Consider the following 24,323-nt stretch of genomic DNA (forward strand, 5'->3'; position numbering starts at 1 on the left):
TTCTTTCGTAGAAAATAGTTCACAATTAACAACATAACTATGCCTTTAACTTTAATTCCTTTGCAATTGAAATGTAGATTACCTCAGCGGTTGATCCAAGAGCTAATGTCTTCGCTCTCCTCTCCTTGTCACTCTTAGGAGTTTTCTTGAAGACATACTTAAATGGATCCATGTTATGGTCGTACCGCGAAGGAGTCTATTGTAGATTAAATGTACAACTAATACAATGTACTAACATAAATATATCAAAAACACTTAAAAGCTATAATATAGAGAACAATGATGTACCTATGCCTGAGATGCTTCTCCAATGGACTGAGGATGGCTCACCATCGATGTAGAAACTGTCGCTATTACCTATACAAAGATTAAATACAATTAATATAATGATAAGTATTAAAAGTTAAAAACAATTAATTTTACATATCAAACAAAAGTGTACTGGATCCTGAGATACTTCTCCAATGCAAGGAGGAGGGTTCGCCATTGACGAAATAGGTATGGATATTTCCTGTATGAAAAAATTATAAGATTATAATATATCACAATTTCACATGTACGCGTGCATATAATCATGAAATCAAGAAAATAAAGTAGAGATACATACCTTCGCCCTCTCTTGATCCGCGGGTGAATCAGGTGCATTCAACATATCCACCAAGCTCAATGGTCGTTGTACATGTAAAATAGACAAAAAATAATAATCAATCTACAAACCCTAACTAATACTTGATTTCAACATTTTCAAACAATTGTACAACTAAAAATGTCTTCAATTACCTTCTTCACACGTTTTGGCGTCTTCAAGGAATTCTTTTTCTTAGGACGAGCCCCAGACGCGGAGGGGGTACCCTAAAAACACAAAGTTAACATGAGATATTAGTACAGATAATAAATTAAACATAATTTTAAAAATCTAAAATGAAATGACTTGCATATTCCATCAAAACAATACATAAAAAGAGTTGTACAAAATATGATACCGTATAGCCTTGTAGGCCAAAATCGATCGCTGAGAGCATGATGTCATCAATCTGGGACATTTCGTCCCCTGTCAACACCTACAAACCAGAAATTGGACCAAGAATTAAAGATAGTTAGTATATCTTGTATTTTTTTGAATTCAAAGTGTACTATTCTATTTTAACATGTTACAAAATTTATACCTCAGGCATCGAAGTTGCAGCTATAGTAACTGGGGGAGGTGTATGGGATGCCGCTACTGCATCCTGAAATGCATATTATTTGTCTTAATTTAAATCGATGTATAAATGAAAATTCATTTATGTAATTACAAATTTAAAGTGACTAATAAATAAAATGTTATGAATTCAAATCAACACACCTATGTCTGTGGCTCATGGGCAAACATCATGTCCATCAACTCATCTGTCAGCATGACATCCTCAACCATGTGAGCCTGACATCTACAACCGCAAATCATGCACAGACGATATGAGTATCCATCTGCACCGGCTGCATCATCTATCCCCGAGCAACTGACACACATATGCTCGATGGGCTCTCTATTGCCCTCTAACGGCTCATCATCCAATACAATAGGGTGTGCTAATGACGTCCCATGCTGGATGATGGCACCAATCAATGTTGTGGCCACCTGAAGAGTCTGTAGCTCCATCAACTCTTTCATCTCTAATGGGAAGCCCTGATGCACCTTGGGTTTGTGTTCTAGGGGGCGATGACTCTCCGCGGCTAATTTCTTATGGGATCCAGGTCTATCTTGGGCAAAGTCACCACCTCTACCATGAAACTCTCTCATGTCAAAATAATTTGGCCGCAAATTGAGCACAAACTCATAATATATTTTTCTCAAAAAATATAATGGCACCTCATAATTATTACAAGGTGGATCATCAAAGACCATCCACCACCTCTGCTAAAAAAGATTCTTCATCTGTGCATTGGTACAACAATATACATGGGAAACCTCTTTGCATTAAGAGGTAATGACTGACCAATTTTGGGATCAACAAAAAGGGCACATATTTGTTGTTTAGAAATATTTTTATTTTTTACTCCATCGTATGATAGCCCATTGGCATAGAATTGACGACACCTATCCCTAAAGCTTCCCCATTTGGTAATTTCTATGGAAACGGCTATGGCACTGCTAGCTAATGTTTCTAGGCTAGTGGCAAGGGATTGATGATGGTCAAGTTCAGAAGTTTTCAATTTTACAATCAGTCTATTGATTTTAGTATTTTGTCCTAACTGATTAATTAATTCTTCCTGTGTTTCGGTTGTGCGGTCAAAAGGAGGAATTGGGGGTTGTTCTTGTGTGTTTTCAGGAGGTGCATTTGGTTGTTCTTGTGGGTTTTCAAGAGGTGCATTTGGTTGTTCTTGTTCTGGATTAGAAGAATCTAGGTTTTGAAACAAAAAATGAAAAAACCTAATCAAAATTAATGAAATTAAATTCAAAATGTAAAACAAATTGCATAAACCAGAAAGAAAGGCAAAAATAAACAAAGAATAACCTTGATCCATAGCCTGGAGGACAAATCTAGCACCCCTTTCGCTGTTTAGGACAGGAAATGGGGAAAAAGCAAAGTTAAAAATGTGATTCACGGGTAAATGAGACCCAGTTTTTTTAAAAAAACTTTTTTTACCAAGCACTGTGTACACAATTTTATTTGGATTATTAGCACGTATAAGCTCATTTTCCTATGAGTAGCACGTACGCGCTCATTTTCCTAGGCGTAGCATGTACGCGCTCATTTTCCTAAAAGCAGCACATACGCACTACCTTTTCTAGGCTCGAGAAGAACAAACCTAAGTGTGTACGCAAATTTATATTCACCTCACAATGATATTCACCATGCCTCATCTAGAGGGTAAACATACAAGTACAATAAAATCACCACGGACTCTCTCACGTGATGTTGTCATGGTGTCACACACATGACATCCAACATTAACCATATTAGAGGGTGCAGAAGAGGGCTTACACCTCAAGTCTCTCTCAAGGAGAAATGCATTAACAAGAGTTTACACATTAAACATCTTTTCTCAATTAGAAGAATACATTAGTATAACATATAACTAAATCATGATGTTGAGACTCAATCTCGGCTAGGGCTTCATTCTCCATCATACCAAGCTTGCCTGGAAAGTACATAAACTTTATTCTGAAGAGAGGCTTGGTGAGAATGTATGTCATTTTCTCATTGGTACTAATGTATCTTAAGTGAATAGCATGCCTTTCCACCATGTCTCTAACATAGTGATACTTGATTTCCACATGCTTTGACCTTTCATGAAATACAAGGTTGGAGTCTGCATCACTCTTGGTGTATTCCAAGATCACCAAGTATTCATTAATCTAGGAATATCATGACCTAGGAGTCAGCATAAAGGCCATGGGACTCCATCCCATGAATCGTATTCCTTTGACTGATCACTAGAGAAACCATCTTGACATGGTCCACTCCCTCTGAACCAATGTGACCAAGATCCTCGGATATCAATCGAAGCACATTCTCTTATATGCTCCCTCTGTCATGGAAGCATCCCCTGCTCACATGGTCCCAATCATGGAAGATATCTTTCTTCAAGAGACTCTCATCATCTAGTATGATCCCCATATGACTAGAAGTGCTAGATCCAAAACCAACATGGATCTATTGTAATAAGATCAAGCCCTAGGCAGGAATATGACCATCTTGAGATTTAGAGAAAAATTTCCTTGTAGTACGCTCCCTCTCACTGGAAGAGCGTTCTTGTCTCAAATTTCTTTGTAACCCTAGATACTATCATGACTTGCACAAATGCCTCTATGGCTTTCACAAGTGAACTATTCCACTTCTGCAGGTAAATATTTTTTTTTTTTTAAAATTGGAAATGCAAAATCTCAGAATCTCCACTAAATTTCTCTACATGTTCTTCATGAATTTCACTCTTCATCACAAATAGAACTTCAAAACTCTATAACCTGAAAAGAAACAGGTTATGATTCTAAATATGTCTTGTATGTAAGGGACAAGTTTCTCATAGTAAATTGAAGATATTTAAAAAAACAAGATATCCAAATGCAACTTGTCATAAGCGGACATTTGTTGACAATGTTGTTTCACAAATAACATGCATAATGTAATTGCATGAATTAATAACTACATATGAGATTCATGAACATTATTCAGCCATAAAACTTATCTCTTTCAATTTAGAATATGAATCCATCTACATCCTTTTGTGGAAGAGTCTCACCAACATTTGCAATGGAAGATTGAGGCATAGCTCTGGTTGGACATTTCATTGCGTAGTGACCATATTTATCACATATAAAGAATTGGATTTATGAAATGTCCTTCCTTCTTTTGAAGTGTCCTTTCTTACCTTTCTTCTTTCAGAAGTGAGAGCCAAGAACATGAATATCTTCATTTGCAGAACTTTGACCAATGCCTCTTGTGACCAATCTTGACTCTTCTTGAATGTAGTCTATCTTCAATTGATCAAACTTAGGAAGTTTTGATCTTGCACTTATCCCTTGAATAAATGACTCCCAAGATGAAGGGAGACCATTGAGTGCCAACATGGTTAACTCTTTTCCCTCTATAGTGTGTCCAATGGTAGAGAGTTGATCTCTCAATTCAATAATCCTCATGAAGTATGAGGTGATGGATTCTTCTTTCATCATTTTGATGTGATAAAGTTGTTTCTTAATGCAAGGGATTGGCTTGTGTTGTTGATCTCATAAATTTCCTCTAATGCTTTGAACATGTCATATGCCATCTCCAACTCAGAAATAATTAGCACAATGTGATCATTCACAGAGTCAACCAACATCTTCATTTCTTTGTGGTTCTTTCTCTTTCATTGAAGCTTCTCATCTTCTTTGGTTGGTTCCGGTATAGATTTCTTAACGAATTCATCTAATTCATTTTCACCCAAGGAAAGCATAATTATAAACCTCCAAGATACGAAGTTTTCTGCTCCCTCAAGTTTGTCTTCAACTCTAATTCCATTCACCATCTAACATTTGATAGGAGTAGTCGAACTTGAAGACAATAGTGGAAGATGACCTTGCTTCTATAAATCTAATCCGATCTTTCCTTAAGCCCGCTTTGATACCATGTTAAATTTTGATCAGATTTAAATGTTGGCATGATTGGCATAACTGATGCAGATGGATAATGTTGACTGAACTGGTAAAAGACTATTGGTGATGACATTATGATGAAGAGATTGAGATTGCATGATTGGATGAATTTGATTAGTTATTTGTGTTGTCATTGATGGCAACTAATGTTTACTATATTTTATTTTGTCATCGTAGTCTTTTTGGTCTAGTGGAGAGAGCTTATTGGTAAAGAAATAGGAAACTGAGAATTAGGACTTTAACCGGTAAATGAGGAAATGTTTTGATTGGATCTAGCGATTGGTGATGATTGAAGTGTTGAGGTTTGGAATGTAATTTTGTATCATTATAATATGTATCCAACTAGAACCGCATCATGTTGTGACAACCGGAAGTCATGTTTATGATTTCTGATATATTTTTGCTAGGGTTTAAGCAGGGTTTAAGGACTCGTAAATAATTCTCTTAATCAATAATGATTTTTGGTTTGGCAGTGATCTACATCAAGTTCAAATGTTGGAGATGACGTCGCACAATCCACGTAGAAAGTTGAATTGTTGCTTTGGCATATTTGAGGATGGAATTTTTTGGGAAACAGCAAAACACTTAGAAGAGTGTTCTAAGGGTTTGACTTTGTATCAGATCGAGTTGTTGTGATTAGTTATGATCACTCAATGGTTGATATTGTCTTTTAAAATGTTGTGATAGTCTGTATGACGATCTGATATGATCTATATTGTAAATTCTTGATGTATCTAGGGTTTAGTAACTGACAATGTTGTAAAGGATATTTATTTCAATATAGTTGATGTTTGTTGTGTCGGTGGTTTTTGAGAAGAAGTGTGAAACTGAACCAGAGTGTGAGAGATCTACTAGAGTGTTGCAGATTTGGAGCAAAATTGGATCTGATCAAGCAAGTTGTCGAGTGCTATACCCATATCATTCATTGTTATTCCCTAATAGTTGCAGCAGATAAAATCCCTTAACCGGGTAGGTCCTAACAAGCCTTACATTGTAAAACCCCTAACAAGGTGGCTCAAAAACTAAGATCTAAATCCTCTTGCGAGGTTTATCCTAATAGGTCAAAGCTCCTAACAGGGTTCATCATCTAAATCCCTTAACTGGGTGACTCCTAACAAGGTCTGCTCCTAACAGGGCATCTTTGTAAGCTCCTAAGAGGGCGCATTTTGAAAAAGTGCAAATTTTGTGGGTACCAATTCCAATCTTGGTTTTTCCCTATTTGGGTTTCCATGTGAAAAACATGGTGTTCATATGGTGAATATTTTTTATGTGTTTATTTCATTTTCTTTTAGTTTATGCATGTGGATGAACACTTAATGAGCAGCATTGTTAAATCAATTTAGCAGATGATTATCACAGGTTACTGGTACTAGTAAATGATTATATTGGTGGTTTATGTTTGATTTGATGAAATTTTGATATGTTTAAGTTTTTGTTTTTCAAGTGATGTTAATATTGATTCACCCCCCCTATTAGTATTAACTGGATCCTCTAAGATTAACAATTGGTATCAAAGCCTTGGTCCTCTGTGTGCAGAAAGCTTAACATCTTGAGGAAAAGATCCTGAAGAAAGATGATGAAGAAGGAGGGTCCCAAGTTTACCAAGGAAAACTACCGGATATGGAAAGACTGGATGAATAAATACATCAAAGGATTGGGTTCACAGTATTGGAAACATGTGGTAAACAAGTATGAAGTTCCTACTACCAACCCCTTGACACCGGATGAACTTAAAGAACAACAAGAAAACATCTAGGCACTTGAAGCAATTGTAAGTACTTTATCTGATTCTGAGTATATAGATGTTCATGGATTAGAAACTGCATTTGAGGTATGGGAGAAATTAGAAGTGATTTATGGAGGTGATTAGCATGTACAAAGAGAAAAGGAAAAAAGTTTAATAGGCAAATTGAATGATATAAAAATGGTTGATGGTGAGAACATAGAACAATATGGTCAAAGGATTAAGGAAGTTTTAGATGCTATAAAGAGTGCTGGAGGTAAAATTGATGATGATGATGTTGTCAGTAAAATGCTTAGAACTCTCCTACCATAATATGCTATTAGAGTTTCTGCAATTCAAGAACTGAGATCTATTTCTGAAGATAAAGTCATTATTGATTCTCTTATTGGAAAATTGACTGCATTTGAATTAAACAACTTTGATAATAGTGTTTCTAAACCATCTGAATTGGCTTTTAAGGCTTTTGTAACTGGTACAACTGTGAGGAAAGGAAAATATATTTGTCATAATCATGACTGCAGGTCTATTCATGGTAGTAGCAGAGTTGATGGTGATGATGAAGATCATCTGATGGAACTTGACGCATTATTGGCTAAAAGATTTCCTAGAGGCACCCGTAAGTGTAAAGGTAAATTACCCTTGAAGTGTTTCTCTTGTAATAAAATTGGACACATAGATGCTAATTGTCCTAACACTGATAAGATAGAGAAGTTTAAGAAATTCAAAGGAAAAGGCAAGAAACAATGCTATGTTGCAGTTGATGAATGAGTAATTGATGAAGAATCAGAAGATGGTGACAATGAGGAGATAGTATTTGATGTTGTGAAGGAAGATCTGATTGATGAAAAGGCATTGGTGTCTCACATGGATAGAAGTGATGAATGGATAATAGATAGTGGTTGCTCACACCAGATGACTGGTGACAAAAGTAAGTTCATATCTCTTGAAGAGTTTGATGGAGGTGTTGTAAGGTTTGGCAATAACTCTCCTTGCATGGTAAAAGGGTAAAGGATCAATTTCATTAAATGGAAAGAGTAATGCAGGTGATGTCTTTTAGGTTGATGGATTAAAACATAACCTTTTGAGTATTGGTCAATTAAATGATAAGGGATATCTTCTAGAGTTTAAAAGTGGGGTGTGCAGGATTCTTGGAAGTAATGGTGAATTGATTGCTACTGGAAAGCAGACAAGAGATAATCTTTTTCATCTGAATACTAATGTGAATAATTGTTTGGTGGCTAATATTGAAGACAACTGGTTATGTCATAAGAGGTTTTGTCATGTGAATTTTGACAAGTTGATAAAGGTTAGTAAATCAAGTATTATGAGAGGTTTGTGCCAGCTTGTTAAACTGGATAATGTGTTATGTGAGGATTGTTAGACGGGTAAGATGACTTATGTTTCTTTTAAGAGTAAGTCTTTCTCTTCAGATAATATCCTTGATTTAGTTCATACTGATCTGTGTGGTCCTATGAGGACTAAGAGCTATTATGGTGATAAGTATTTTATGATCTTTATTGATAATTTTTCCAAGATGATGTGGCAAACTTTTTTGAGAGAAAATTATGAGGCATTCAAAAAATTCAAGGCATTTAAATCTTTAGTTGAGAAAGGAACCAGGAAGAATTTGAAATGTTTGAGATTTGACCCTGGGATGCGAATTTACTTCTGATGAATTTGTGAAGTTCTATGATGAACAAGGAATTAAAAGGCAGGTGTCAGCCCCTATAACTCCACAACAATATGGGATAGCAGAGATAATGAATAGAACACTTGTTGAATTTTCTAGAACCATGTTAATTCAAGGTGAAGTACCAAAAATGTTTTGGAGAGAAGCAGTCAGCATTGTTGTATATACTTTGAACTGGGTACTTGCCAAGAGACGTAATAACAAAAAACCTTGTGAATTATGGAATGAAAAGACTCCTAATGTAAGTTATTTCAAAAAAAATGGGAGTAAATGTTTCATTAAATGTGATGATCTCACTAGAAAGTTTAATGCAAAGTGTGATGAAGGTATTTTTCTTGGTTACTCTACAGAAAGTAAGGCATTTAAATGTTATAACAAGAGAACTAAGAAGATCATTGAAAGTGCAAATGTGAAGGTAGATGAGCTCTCTGAGAAATCTGATGAAACCATCAGGTCTAAACCTGAGAAATATGAAGAAAAAATTGTGTTTATAGAACTAAAAGTACAAAAGGATGATGAATAGGAAAATGCAAAAATAGGTGCTCAATTGATAAATGAAGAAAGCGATGAAGAAGATGAAGAACATGAAGAAGAAGGCACAACATCAAAACTGGTAATGCCAAGATATGTCAGACTGAATCATTCAGAAGACCAAATTATTGGAGATAAAAATGTTGGTGTACAAACAAGAAGGAAAATCAAAGGAAACTCATGTCTGATTTCGACTATTGATCCTAAAACCATAAGAGAGGCATTGAAGGATGATGACTGCATTAATGCTATGAATGAGGAATTGGATCAGATAGAGAAAAAAAAGACTTGGACACTGGTTCCTAGATCGGAAGACAAGAATGTGATTGGCACTAAATGGGTCTTTAGAAACAAGTTGAATGAAGAAGGCAAGGTTGTGAGGAATAAAGCAAGGTTGGTATGCAAAGGCTATGCACAAGAAGAAGGAGAAGATTATGGAGAAACCTTTGCACCGGTGGTGAGATTGGAAGGAGTGAGAATGTTACTTGCTTATGCTGCATTTAAAGGATTTAAGGTCTACCAAATGGATGTTAAATCACCTATTCTTAATGGCATCCTTAAGGAAGAACTGTACATAGAACAACTGGATGGATTTTTTGTGTTTGAAGATAAAAATATGGTTTGCAAGTTGCATAAGGCACTATATGGATTGAAGCAGGCACCGAGAGTATGGTATGAAATATTGTAGGCACACTTGATCAAGATAGGATTCTAGCGTACCAGTGTGGACAGTAACATATATCTCAAGACTAATGGAGACAATATGTTTATAGCTGAATTTTTGGTGGATGATATAATCTTTAGTGGTGATGATTTATGTATGGATTTTGTTGATGAGATGAAGAAAGAATTTGAAATGTCTCCAATTGGTGAAATTAAATTTTTCATTGGGTTGCAGGTCCAGCAATTGGATGGTGTAATATTTATCTATCTAAGTAAGTATGTTAAAGAGGTGTTGAAAAAATTTGGCATGGAGGATTGTAAATCGGTTGGTACTCCGATGGTGACAGGTTGTAAATTGTCTAAACAAGATGATTCACCATCTGTTGATGAGAAGGAATACAGGTCAATGATTGGTAAGTTGCATTATGGCGTTCATAGTAGGCCTGATATTGCACATGTTGTTGGATTGGTTGCTATATTTCAAAAGAACCCCAAGAAGACTCACTTGATAGGGGTGAAATTGATATTCCGGTACCTAAAAGGCATAGTAGATTATAGATTATGGTATACTTATAAAGTTGATTTTTCTTTGAATATGTTTACTAATGCAGATTGGATAGGTAATGATGATTGGAAAATCCCTACTGGTGGAGCTTTTCTTCTTGGAGGAAGATTGGGTGCTTGGACAAGTAAAAAGAAAACTTGTGTATCACTGTCAATAGCAGAGGTAGAGTATGTTGCAGCATCAATGAATTGTACATAGGCAATATGGATGAGGCATGTGCTAGAAGGTTTTAAACTTGATATGTCTGAATCGGTGATCATTCATTGTGACAACACTAGTTCTATTAATATTTCTAAGAACTTTGTGTTACATGAAAGAACAAAGCACATAGAATTGAAATATCATTTTCTAAGGGAGAGAGTACAAGAGAAGCAAGTTAGAATGGAGTATGTGACAAGCAAAGAGTAGCTAGTAGACATTTTCACTAAACCATTGCCAAAGACAACCTTTGAGTACCTCAAATGTAAATTAGGGGTCAGACCCCTACAAAAGAAGAACTAGGATGTAGGTGATGCATCAATCCAGTGGACTTAATGATTTTTCTTCGTTGTGGATTGATGAGATGTAGGCTACTCTGTAGGCGAGCATCTTAGATGAGATTTGCAGAAATAATGAAGACGGGATGCACCTTTGGTATTTCTATCAAAGGGGGAAAAGAAAACTATCAGAAAGGGGGAGAAGAAATGAAGATGAATCAGAATCAGCAGATGAGGTGCAACAGAGAAGATTTGCAGAGAAGTTCCGAAACAGAGCAGAGCAGTATGAGTTGAGTATGTTGGTGCTTATGTTGGTGTTACCATCAATGCCAAAGGGGGATAATGTTGGTATGATTGGCATAACTGATGCAAATGGAGAATGTTGACTGAACCAGTAAAAGATTGTTGGTGATGATATAATGATGAAGAGATTGAGATTGAATGATTGGATGACTTTGATCAGTTATTTGTGTTTTTATTGATGGCAACTAATGTTTACTATGTTTTATTTTGTCATCTTAGTCTTTTTTGTCTACCGGAGAGAGCTTATCGATAAAGAAACAAGAAACTGGGAATTAGGACTTTAACCAGTAAATGAGGAAATGTTTTGATTGGATCTGACGATAGGTGATAATTTAAGTGTTGAGGTTTGGAATGTGAGTTTGTATCATTGTAATATGTATCTGACCAGAACCGCATCATGTTGTGACAACTGGGAGTCATGTTTATGATTTCTGATATATTTTTGCTAGGGTTTAAGAAGGGTTTAAGGACCGATAAACAATTCTCTTAACCAATAATGATTTTTGGTTTGGTGGTGATCTACATCAAGTTCAAATGTTGGAGATGATGAGGCACAATCTACGTAGAATTTGAATTGCTGCTTTAGCATGTTTGAGGATGGAATTTCTTGGGAAACGGTGAAACACTTAGAAGAGTGTTCTAAGGGTTTGACTTTGTATCAGATCGAGCTGTTGTGATGAGTTGCAATCACTCAATGGTTGATATTGTCTTGTAAAATATTGTAATGATATGTATGATGATCTGATATGATCTATGATGATCTGTTTATAAATTATTGATGTATCTACGGTTTAGTGACCAACAATGTTGTAAAGGATATTTATGTTGATATAGTTGATGTTTGTTGTGTCGATGGTTTTTTAGAAGAAGTGTGAAAATGAACCAGAGTGTGATAGATCTTCCAGAGTGTTGCAAATTTGGAGTAGAATTGGATTTGATCAAGCAAGCAATTGAGTGTTATACCAAGATCATTCATTATTGTTCCTTAACAATTGCAGCAGATAAAATCCCTTAACCGGGTAGGTCCTAACAAGCCTTACATTGTAAATCCCCTAACAGGGTAGATCAACACCTGAGTTCTAAATCCTCTTGCAAGGTTGATCCTAACAATTCAAAGCTCCTAACAGGGCTCATCGTCTACATCCCTTAGTCGGGTGACTCCTGACAGGGTCTTCTCCTAACAAGGAATCTTTGTAAGCTCCTAATTGGGCTAGGCTCCTAACAGGGCATATTCTGAAAGAGTGCAAATTTTGTGGGTACCAATTCCTACTATGGTTTTTCCCTATTTGGGTTTGCACGTGAAAAAGATGGTGTTCATATGGTGAATGTTTTTGATGTGTTTATTTTATTTTCTTTTAGTTTATGCATGTGGATGAACACTTCATGAGAAGCATTGTTAAATCAATTTAGCATATGATTATCAGAGGCTATCGGTTCTGGTAAATGGTTCTATTGGTGGTTTATGTTTGATTTTATGAAATATTGATAAATATAAGTTTTTTTTTTCAAGTGGTGTTAATACTTATTTACCCCCTCTCTCAGTATTAATCGGATCCTCTAAGATTAACATTAACAAGTAGGTAATTTTAACTTTATTTGAACTTTAATCTCAGGTTGATGTCAATTCAAACTATGCACGGTGGAAATCCAATGTGCAGAAGGTATACTGAATTCATTGTAAGTGACTATCACAAACTAATGTGTGTATATGTCACAAATTGTTGTATATCAATTGTCATGATATATAGGTGTCATCCAATCTATAGGGTGAATACGTAATTCAAACTTAATGATTATTTATTGTTGTATGTATCAAACTCTTATTACTTATTGCTCTCTTCATGAACTGATGTTATATTGAATCCTTATTGTATCATTGTATGTATATTATTGACTTCTTACTAATATGATTTTATTTTGTTCCAAAGGAATTTGTATCATACCAATATATGATACCAAATGACTTCCTAAGAAGTCGTGACTCTACACCAAGAGTCTTGATGGCAATGGGATACAAGACGATTCATAATTGTAATCAGGTTTACATCCAAACCGATTCAATTATAATCAGTTATGTATAATCAATTTAATCAATGTGATAACAAATCAATTAATAACAAATTGATTATAAATCAATGTGATAACAAATATGATATTAACCGATCACAACCAAACATCAATTATGTAATGTAAGTTGATAATCAGATACATATGTTTAAAGTAAATATGACATGGCAATCAGTAATCACAATTGATCTGTACGTTAAAATATGAATCATAATAACTAGAACAAGTAAATTGAATAACCAAATGTCTAAGGCCATTAGGCCAATTAGACATTTGGATTAGCTAGGTTGGTCAAATGAATCCGGCCGTAGCTATAATATCTTCAACAATATCCATATCAAGGTTTTGGGTTATTATTGTTACATCCTTAGTTAATCCTAACAAATAAACCCTAATTACTCTTATTGATATATATATTTTTTTAAAGGCTCCTCATAATCAATTGTCACTAATATATACTCATGTGTTTTATATATCTTGAGGTTTTCTCACACCTTCTTTCTTATACCCTCATCCTTGCACTCTTATGATTTATATCTATTGGATGATGATGTGTCTTCTATGAAGATGTTGTTTCATCATTTTCATGATTTTTTTTCCTTCATAAATGTTATTATTCCCATCCTTCTATTTTATACATACATACTTATCTAAAAGTCCCATTTTGATATTGTTTGTACATATTGAGGATTTACCATGTGATATGTATAGTGTTATGTCCATTAAGGAGGTTATGTCTTCCCTCCCTATTCATCTCAGAGTTATTACTTCTAATTATACTTCCCTTTCATGTCATGACAACCCTATATTTATAGATACATGTGCTTTTAATAAAACTCCTAGTATACATGATGTGTTTTATAATGATCACATTTATACATCTCATGTCTACCCTATCAATGTTTATGATACTCTTCCATATTGATATCTTATGTACCTTGATAGTATACAACTTTATACTAGTTCATTTGCCTCGTACGTATCCCACATCAATACTTCATTTCCTTCACATACATTGCATGAAGATATTATGATTTTTAGTGAGGGATTATTACATGATGATTATGACAATTCTTTAAATGTTTACATACATAAAAAATTATTTTTCCTTTTTAATTATGACTACTTGGAGGATGATATTTTATTGACTAGAGAGTTTAGACCCCACTTGAGTGATAGAGCATTATAACAATTTGTTTCACCTTGACTGTTGTGCATTTCTTGTATAAACTTAGTGCATGTTTTGACTGCTTATTTTTTCAAACCTAGTGCTCATGAGGATAGTATGGACATGGTGGTACCTTCACACACGAATTATCTTTTGATCTTGTTGTCCATATTAAATGAATATACAAAACCTACATTCCATGTCATCCTATACTATCTCAAATTAGCTCAAGACCCAATGCTCTAATTAAACAATCTACTTTATCTCGTAATACATCAATTCTTTTATAAAATTCCATCAATTTGAAAAACTAATTCAATCTAAATTTAGAAAATGAAGATTAAAATTAACCTAACAACTTTCACCTAAAACTAAAAATAAAAGCTTAAAAGATTAAATTCAAATTGCTAAGAAAACAAAACAAAAAAACTTAAATTCACTTCCCAAAAAAAATTAAATACTTAGCTCTTATATTAAAAAATAAATAAAAATCAAATGCTAAAATATTAAACAGGCATGGACTAATCCCTCATTCAAATCGATTCAAAACCACAAGGATCATTCGGTTAAAAATTAAATTGATAAAAGAAGAAGAAAAAGCTAATAAATCATATCCATGGAATCGCTTCTTAACATGTTCGACATAGAAGATAACAACGTTACGGATCTTCATATCCAAAATATAAACAACTCGCTTTCACAGGATTCATCTGGATCATGAACTGATTCTGTTCCTTGTCGCAAATAAAATATATTGTGTTTAACCAACTTAGCCAGTCCACTTTGGACTTTTTTAATCTAAACTTTTCAAGTAAAAAACAGCTTTATTATACTGGCCACTGAACTTTATTCAAATTATGCTTTGCAAAGTTGAGGGCATCGTTGAAGAAACAAAATAGAAAATCCACAGACATTTGGCTGGTAGTCATGGCCCATGAATTCTAACAACTACAAATAGCAAGAGATATGACGTTTTTGAAGAGTAGAGCAGTTCAACCATTATGGCGATGATCTCAGATTTCAGGGGATTTTCCATGTCTGTGAAGAGATTCATGCAAAGGAGAAAATACGAACGCCTGGATGATTTTAATGGCGGAAGAAAGCGATTGAGAGTAGTGCGGTTGGGAGGGCGTAGAGGCAGGCGAATTTGGAAGCTCAAATCCATTCCAAAGTTAAAATTCAGAGTTATTAAGTCGGCTGTTAATGTTGCTGTAAAATCATTGTCTGCAAAAATAAAAGATGAGTATGTAAAATTGATGTTCAATCTTTCTCATTCTAGATGTAGACAGCCTACTTCACAGGTGCGTATTGAAGAGTTCAATGACAAGATTATTGTTGAGATTTACAAGTCGTTTGGAAGAGAGGTCAAAGTGTTGCCGTCCCGATTCGTCCAGAGATGAGAGTATGTTTAATATGAACATAATTGTTGTTTGAGTGGGTGTTTTCAATGTGTGTAGGAAATTTGTTTTCATGTAGCAGTTTGCAGAGATTGTAACTGCTGTATTCCCCCCAAAAAAGAAAAACTAATCGTATTCCAGAGCAGCTCTGTTTTGTCTTAAACGAGAAATTGGATTTTCTGCAATGTTTGAATACAGTGAATGTATGGTTGTCTTCCAGATGCATTGGGTTCTGAGATTATATACCTGCCTTCAATGTGCTCTAACTCACATTATTATATTAAGGATGGTATAATATCTTTGAAAAAGGGCCAGTGGTAGAGCCGTACATTCATAAAGTCTAAGTGGACCATGTCAAAAATAAAGAAAAAAGAATATTAAAAAGGTCGAGTTTTAAAATTTTTGGTAAGCTAAAGTAAAAATAGATGGAGGAGGACCATTATCATCTAGATTGTCTCAAACATTTCTAAAGGCAACATCATCAATTAACTTTCAATTATTGAGAGTGCCTTCTTTGTCATCTTCGAGAGGGTTTACATGATCCAATTGAGTTCGGTATAATCTAGTGATGGAAATTTTGACTTGTTCATAATGCTTATAATCATATTTGGTCATTTGGTTTTGGTCTGGTGATTGGATGCTATCCTGCTTACTTAGAAAATTGGTTTTTGGTTCCGGTGAGGGTTTCACCAGCAGAGCTTTTGGTGGAGATCTTTGATGCATTGCATAATTGGTGCTGGTGCAGCTTCTGATGAAGTTTCAGGATGTTGTTGGTGATCATGTTCGAGACTTGGCATTTGGAGATCATTGCTGAAGCATGTGGACCTATGCTTGGTCCAGCATGTCGACCTATGCTTGGTCCCGGTTGATCTAGGTTATAGACCGACATTAATGTAACGTGTGGATAGGACCTATTGTTGTATTTCTGAGATGTCTTATATGTGGATATTATTTGTTTTGATCTAAAGTCAACATAGTTTATAATTATGTAATTGGTTTATTGTTAGGTGGTCAACCTGATTGTTTATGGTCGAGGGTTTGTATAAATAAGATGTAAGATCTCATTGTAGATCATCATGGTTATTGTAAGAGGTCATGGTCAAAGAATGTAATGTGCAAATAATGTAATATCACTCAGGTAGCGGAGTTGGTCATTCATTGGAGATTGAATTGGGTTTGTGTAAGAGGATTTATTCCTCCAGTATTGAGCTTAACCGGAACTGTACTTAGGCATAGGAGATGCTATCTTTTGTAGTTCAACACTTCTCTGGATTGTAGTCTGGATTTATATGTAGTCAGTGAGGCTCCTTTTTTGATGAGCAGTGTGCTCTAAGCTGTTGGCCTTTCTGCAAGTGCAGGCCCCTTCATTGTAATTCACATACTTACTGCAGAAGTATTATCTGGCTGTGGATAGGCTTCCCACCATAGTTTTTCGCTTTACCGGGTTTTCCACATACAAATCTTGGTGTTGTGTGGATGGCTTTTATTCTGTGATTATTGTTTATGCTTAATTGGATTAACTGTTATTCCAGTATTGTTGTTTTAAATTGCTAATGCTTCCGGTAATTTGTGATAATTGATTCACCCCCCCTCCCCTCTCAGTTGTCTTCCGGTTATTTGAACTATCTAACATCATCCATAAAACTTGAGTACAACAAAATGTTATGGCAATATACTTTTCTTCAACAGTAGATATTGATACAAATTCTTATTTCTTACTCATTCCTGAAACCAATCTATCTCCCAAAAAGAATGTTGCACCACTTGTACTCATCCTGACATCAATACTTTTGGCCCAATCATCATTTGTATATGCCTTCAACATGAAATCTCCATCTTTCTTGTACCATAGGCCAAAATCCTAAGTCCCTTTCAAATATCTAAAGATCGTTTTCATTGGTTGATCATTAGTCTTCTTTAGACTAGCTTGAAATATTGCAACCAAACATATAGCCTACATAATATTCGGTCTAGAAGCAGTAAGATACAATAATCCTTCAATCATAGATCTGTACTTCTTTTGATTAATGTCCTAAGATGCATCATATTTTTCCAACTTGCATCCAATAGCTAAAGGGGAAGTTGTTGGAATCAAAGAACACTGAGAGGGGGGGTGAATCAGTGTTATGCAATTTACAAATGAAAGTAGAGTGAAGAAACATAAACCAATTAACCACAATACCATAACACCAAAAATTTTACGTGGAAACCCGAAAAGGGAAAAACCACGATGGGATTTGAACCCATAATATTATTATACTTTGATCAGGAGTATGATAATATTACATGAAGAGGAATGCAATTGCATTCAGGCACACTGCCTAGAGCTCATTGCTTAATTACAAGAGGGATACAACCTGGAAGAAAGCTCACTGCTTTATAGATGATTACGATTAATTACAAGTATGATTGAACTGAAGAATAGCATCTACTAAATAATAGTTCCAGATAGGCTCAATTTGACTTCTACAACTGTTCTAGTTATCTTCTCTATTATGTTGCACTGTCATACACCAGAGAACCAAATTTGGAATCACACTCACAAATCACTCATACAATATTCGCACACTCATAATATCATACAAAATGCTCAACCAAATTGGTCTTATATATCCGCACTACCAAAATAGATTAATTTCCATGTCAACTTCCAAAAATCGCATAACACGCAACATGAAACGTGCACCAACAAGTCGGCTCAATTTGTCACAAAACCATATGTGGACCTAAACGAGATAATAACAAGCTTCAAACATGTCAGCCCAATCTCCTCAAACTCAAAACCAATCATCAAAATCATCCCAAAGATTCTGCACCACAAATTACACCAAAATAGCTCTATTCTTCCTGAATTACCGGTTACCAGACCTTCAAGCATGCTCATGAATCAACACCAGAAACTACAATTACAAATTAGCTGCCTCGAACTATCTGCCTCTACACCGCAACCAAATTTATGCAACCAAAATCAAGATCTGCATAATGTACTCATACTCTACTAGATATTGTATTCCACCTTCTAGACTTATGCCAAATGATAATGCAACTTCTAATAAGTCAAATCTACACATATCAGATAAGATATCTGAACTGATTTTCCATCGATGACAACCCTTAAACATCTCTCATGCATCAATCTTCACTAAAACAGTGTCTCTTACCAACAATCTCCCCCTTTGGCATTGATGGCAACACTGTGAAAAATGACACTATATTCCCTAAACTACAAATTTCAAAACTCATAAATCTCCAAGACTCAACAAGCTCCCCCTGAGATTATACACCATTTTTCACATTGCTCTCTCCCCCTCTGACAATAATGTCAAAGAATGTGCCAAAATTTATATACAAAGATATATACAGTGACTTACAAAAGTTTGAAGATATCATCAAAAAATTTCTGAAAAGACTTCATGTGCCTATCCCAACCTTCCTTCAAAGTCTCCAAAATATTGATCAGAGCACTAAACAAGTAAGCATGCACTTCTTCTCCTCTATGATCTTCTGGAACACTCTTATTCAGAGCAATCATTGCATCTCACTTACTATTGATCAAAGAATCTATTCGGAGAGTGATAAGGCATCTTAGTTCTCCCACTCTACCCAAAATTTTGTCCTTCTCCTTATTTAAGCTCTTTATTCTATCAAGTATACCCACAGCTTGACCTTCAAAATTGCTAGCAAAGGCTGATTGAGGTGCATAGGATTGAGATATGCTAGCTAACTTCCCTTCACACTCTTTTATTTTCTTATCAATGTCAACAATAAACTTAGGTAAATCTAGAGACTTGTATATTTGACCACCTTCATCTAATGCATCTTGTATATTCTTCATAGTAGTTATCAAAATGACCCTATCTCCTTCAATCATCTTCAAAATTGTCCTCATTCTCATAGCATTAAATTGATTCAAAACTTTAACATATGTTGCTCTCTCCAAAGACACAAAATGAGAATATATTGCATTAAGTAGGCTTCTAAGATTACCAGAGGGAGTATCACCTGAATCAGACTTAAATGATCTAGCAAAAATTTATCTAATACATCTGCGACCAAAGTTATCAACTTTTTGTCTGCAATGTGAGACTTGAGTAAGTCATCACTGGCTTTTGCTTGTGCAAGAGTTGCTAGCTTTAGTGCTTGGATAGGAGATAACGAACTCAAATCTATAGGCCCTTGAGTGAAATCATTCGAGTCAGTGACAATCTGTTTACCCTTATCTGCTACAGCGTCTCTTGCCACTATCACCAGAGCCTGATTATCCTTCTCTTCTCCTTTCTCCTTATCTACCACATTTGTATCAACCTTTGCACTTTCTTTCTTTTCTTCATCTACTCCCTTTCCTGCATCAACTTCTCATTGACCATCTCCAATTTCCTCAACTGCCTTCTCTGAATCAACATTTAACACCGAAGGGTCCTATTCAACTTCATTGGAGTCATTAACCTTAGCAGTATCAGTATCATTTGCAATTGTGGTTTGATCATTTTTCTACCCTATTGGAATGGTTTTCTCAGTTGAGTGATCTTCCTACACATCAGAAACTGTTGTATACACTTTCAGAATAGATGTCATGTGTCTGCTCTTCTGGTTGGGTGTCATCTTGTGTTGGATTTACATCATATCTATGCTCTATCAAAAATTGTTTCAAAATTGCTTCAGTCTCTTTGACAACTTCATCTATTTTCCCGAACATGATCTTATTAACTCTCTTTTTTCTTTTGAATCTATCTTTTTTAATTAGAAGCAATCTATCAACTTTAGCTTTAGAGATTATAGAAGACAAGTTTACTAATACACATTCTTTTATTCTTTCATCCTCTAAGTTGGTTGTATGCCTCCTGGCATCCAAAATATCATACAATCCCTTCAGAATCATGGATGAAAAATCTATCAAGGCTTTACTATAAACATCCATATATTATACAATTGCTTTCTCTAATGCTCTCTGATCATTATCATCATAGTTTTCATAATATACAGGTACATTCTTCAAATTTCCTTCCTTTAGCACTTCATCAATTATTTCATTTAATGTCACTGGGGGCACAAGAGTATAAGTACCTTCTAACTTTCCAGACTTCAGAGCTTCATCAAGCTCAGACTTAGGCTTCCTGTTAGGTCTAGGTCTACCGAATGACTCAGGTTCAGTTCTTAGCTTCTTGGTAGGTTGGGCTCCATTGGTTTGAGGCTTCTTCACTACCCCAGTAGAAGCAGCAATCTTCTTTACCTCTCTAATTGCCTCATCAAACTTTGTCTCTACATCTTTAGCAGTGGCTGCAACATATTCCGTTTGTGGCTTCTCCTGAACTTCCTTTTCTCTACTCCACCAATTGACTTGGCTTGTGGATTGGGTGGAGGGATAGGCTTCTGAGCATTAGAGGTAAGTGTTGACTTGGTTTTCCTTGGCTTGGTTGGTTTGGGAGGAGTGGAGACCAATTTTGTCTTCTTAGGCTTTACCATGTCCTCCTCCTTTAAAATATTCTACTATCTTGCCCTTTGTACAACTTCCTTGATTATTCCCATTTGTTATGCAAGCTCTTCAACTTATTTTCTGACTTTCCTTTTCCTTGCGGGCTCAGTGAATTTCTTGTGCAGGTCAAGATCTTTCTCCATATAAGTGTCAAAAATTCTTCTTTCTCATCTACCGGTCTACTCAACAAGTGTTGAGCATAAGCATCAAGAGTGTTTCCATCCACTTCATATCCAATGGGCATGATCCAAACAGTTCTTGGTTCAACTGCCTCCATGTGGAATTGGTCTTTATATACCATGAAGCAGATAGTATCCTCATATTTTTCTACAATATCATTTGGAATCCTCTCTCTACTCTGCATCATAGCTTGAAATGATTTGAAATAACCCCATAAAGTAGATTTATATTGTACTACATCACCCAAACCTTGCAAACCTTTTTTAATTTGTACTGCCACCGGTTTATCATAAGCCCACTGGACTTTTCCTATACCGGAGATTTCATTCAAAAATTAAAATGTCAAACAAACAATCAAGGAACCAAACTTGGAATCATGCTTCTTATCTTGTTTGATCTTCTTCAGATTGCTCATAAGCTCACTAAGAAGCACTCCACATAGATCATTCAAAGCACGAGAGCCCTACCTCGATTCGCAACCCTGATGATCTGAAAGCGAGATCTTTTTAGCCTTCGATCCTTCAACAGCCCACACCCTTTTGCAAATTCCCTATCTTTGTATATATTCTTCATCGAAGCATTTGGGGAGATGACGAACACCAGGCAAATGACCAGTTTCTCCACCAGGTCGATCCAAGACAAAACTGTTGAAGGCAGCTCGCTCGGATCCCTTCGTGTTGTCAGCTCTCATATTAAAAAGGGACTCACATAGGTGTTAATGCAAGTGAGGGCAATGTATACAACAGTTGCGTGCCAGATAGAATTATCACCCCCCACTCCACCGTTTTCTAAGTTGTTGTTATGTCCGTACCAGCTACCACTCCAATGGAGTTGCATACAAAGAAAGCTTGATCTTTAACTACATCCTGACAGAAATCATTAACTTGATTTGCCCATTTATCAAACATGTATAGGGAGTTAATTGGAAGGTCACATGGATTTGGCTTGTCCGAGCATCCATAACCAAGAAGATCAATTGCACAAACCCTATTGAAATTTGCAAGAATAGGCAGATTCTTCCTCCAGTGATCACAGTTTGAACCAAACCCATGGATTAGGACTACGGCTAAACCCCAACACGACCCCTACACTCCTGGAAGCCTTCGACTTGACCGAGTTAGTTTTTCTTTGAAAAGAATTCTTGGGCTCATTACGACTACTCCCCGAATCCGTTAAGCTACCCTTGCTCAAATAGAGATTTCTTGTTTTTTCATGTTTTTTTTTTGTTTTTTTAATAAAATATTCATTCTTTCTAAATTTTTCAAATAATGAATCTATATTCATATGGAATGGCTACGACTTGGTACTCTTAAAAAAAAACTTAGTTTATATATATTTCCTAGTTTTACTAATTTTTTTTATCTTTTTCAATCAAAATATGGAAACATTTATTTTATGCGAATTAACTTGCTTTATCTAAACTTGCATACTATATTTACTATCCTTAAAAATCTATTCATTCTAAAGTTGATACCAGATTTAAAAAGAAAGCTAGAATTACATTAATTGTTAACCTTAGAGACTCTAAGAAAATATTAATTCATATTAATATTATCTATAGAGATATGATGTATTCATAAACTTTCAATCTTAATATTTAAAAGTTTACTAACAATTGAAATTTTATATATTTATATTTTAAATGTAAAATTATGTTCTTAGAATAAATAAAAGTCATGAGCAATTAAATAAAATAGAATACATATATCAATGGTAAGCATCAAATTCTAGAAACCCAAATTTGCAATGATAAATCCGCCTACCCACTATGAAGTATGAAGTCAAATTAAAATGTAAACCCAATCAATTGCATGAATTCTAACAATCTAAAATTGTAATTTTATAATTTCTTTTTCCTTTTTTATCTTTTCAAGTAAACGATATATACATAAATTTGAATGTAAATACTAAAACTTGAATTGAATGGCATTTTATCTCCATAGTAAAGTGTGAGAACTGTCATACCTCATTACTCATACAGAGTTAGAGGGAGTAGAGATTCATGCAAAGGAGAAAATACAAACGCCTCCATGATTTTAATGGCGGAAGAAAACGATTGAGAGTAGTGCGGTTGGGAGGGAGTAGAGGCAGACGAATTTGGAAGCTCAAATTCGTGCAAAAGTTAAAGTTCAGAATTATTAAGTCGGCTGTTAATGTTTCTGTGAAATCATTGCCTGCAAAAATAAAAGATGGGTATGTAAAATTGATGTTCAATCTTTCTTATTCTAGATTTGGGCAGCCTCCTTCACAGATGCATATTGAAGACTTCAATGATAAGATTATTGTTGAGATTTGCAAGTCGTTTGGAAGAGAGGTCAAAGTGTTGCCATGTCCCAATTCCGCCAGAGATGAGAGCATGTTTAATATGAATACAATTGTTGTTTGAGGGGGTGTTTTCAAAATGTATGAGAGCACAAATTATAACTGTTGTATTCCCAAAAAAATTGAAAAACTATTCGTATTCCAGAGAAACAATGTTTTGTCTTAAATGAGATATTGGATTTCCTGCAATGTCTGAATAGAGTGATTGTTTGATTAGGCGTTTTCAATATACGTATGGAGGGTGTTTTTATGTAGTAGGCAAAGTGGGCTAAATTTCTTTAGCATGCATAACACATTCTTGATTAGTTTTTTTTTATACTAGGCATGCTAATTTACTTTAATTCCAACTTAATTTTCTTATATAAATCATCCCAAACTTAACAAGGAAAACCATCTGGGAAGAGCTAGACAGAAGACATGCAAATAGGAAGCATTCTATGGAGATTACAATGGGTGCTGCCATTGAGTTGACAGGGACCATGGTCAAGGTGAAAATGGAATCTTCTGCAATTTCTTCGAGAAAAGGTTGTTTTTCGATGAGAAAGCTAAAGAGTTTAGTCAAGATTGGCAAGCTGTGAAATTCCCAACCATGTAGACCATCGATTTGTGTCTTTTGGATGGTGTTGGC

The 24,323-nt window shown here is 35.2% G+C and overlaps 1 protein-coding gene across 1 annotated transcript; it reads left to right on the top strand.

Moving 5' to 3' along the window:
- The first annotated feature begins 15,324 nt into the window (after window positions 1–15,324).
- On the top strand, window positions 15,325–15,723 carry LOC131054292 (uncharacterized). Its single transcript, XM_057988768.1, has one exon. The coding sequence runs from the start codon at window positions 15,325–15,327 to the stop codon at window positions 15,721–15,723; it is 399 nt and encodes a 132-aa protein (XP_057844751.1).
- The last annotated feature ends 8,600 nt before the right edge of the window (window positions 15,724–24,323 follow it).

Source organism: Cryptomeria japonica, chromosome 2 (genome assembly GCF_030272615.1).
Source record: "Cryptomeria japonica chromosome 2, Sugi_1.0, whole genome shotgun sequence".
In the NCBI taxonomy this organism is placed as follows: domain Eukaryota; kingdom Viridiplantae; phylum Streptophyta; class Pinopsida; order Cupressales; family Cupressaceae; genus Cryptomeria; species Cryptomeria japonica.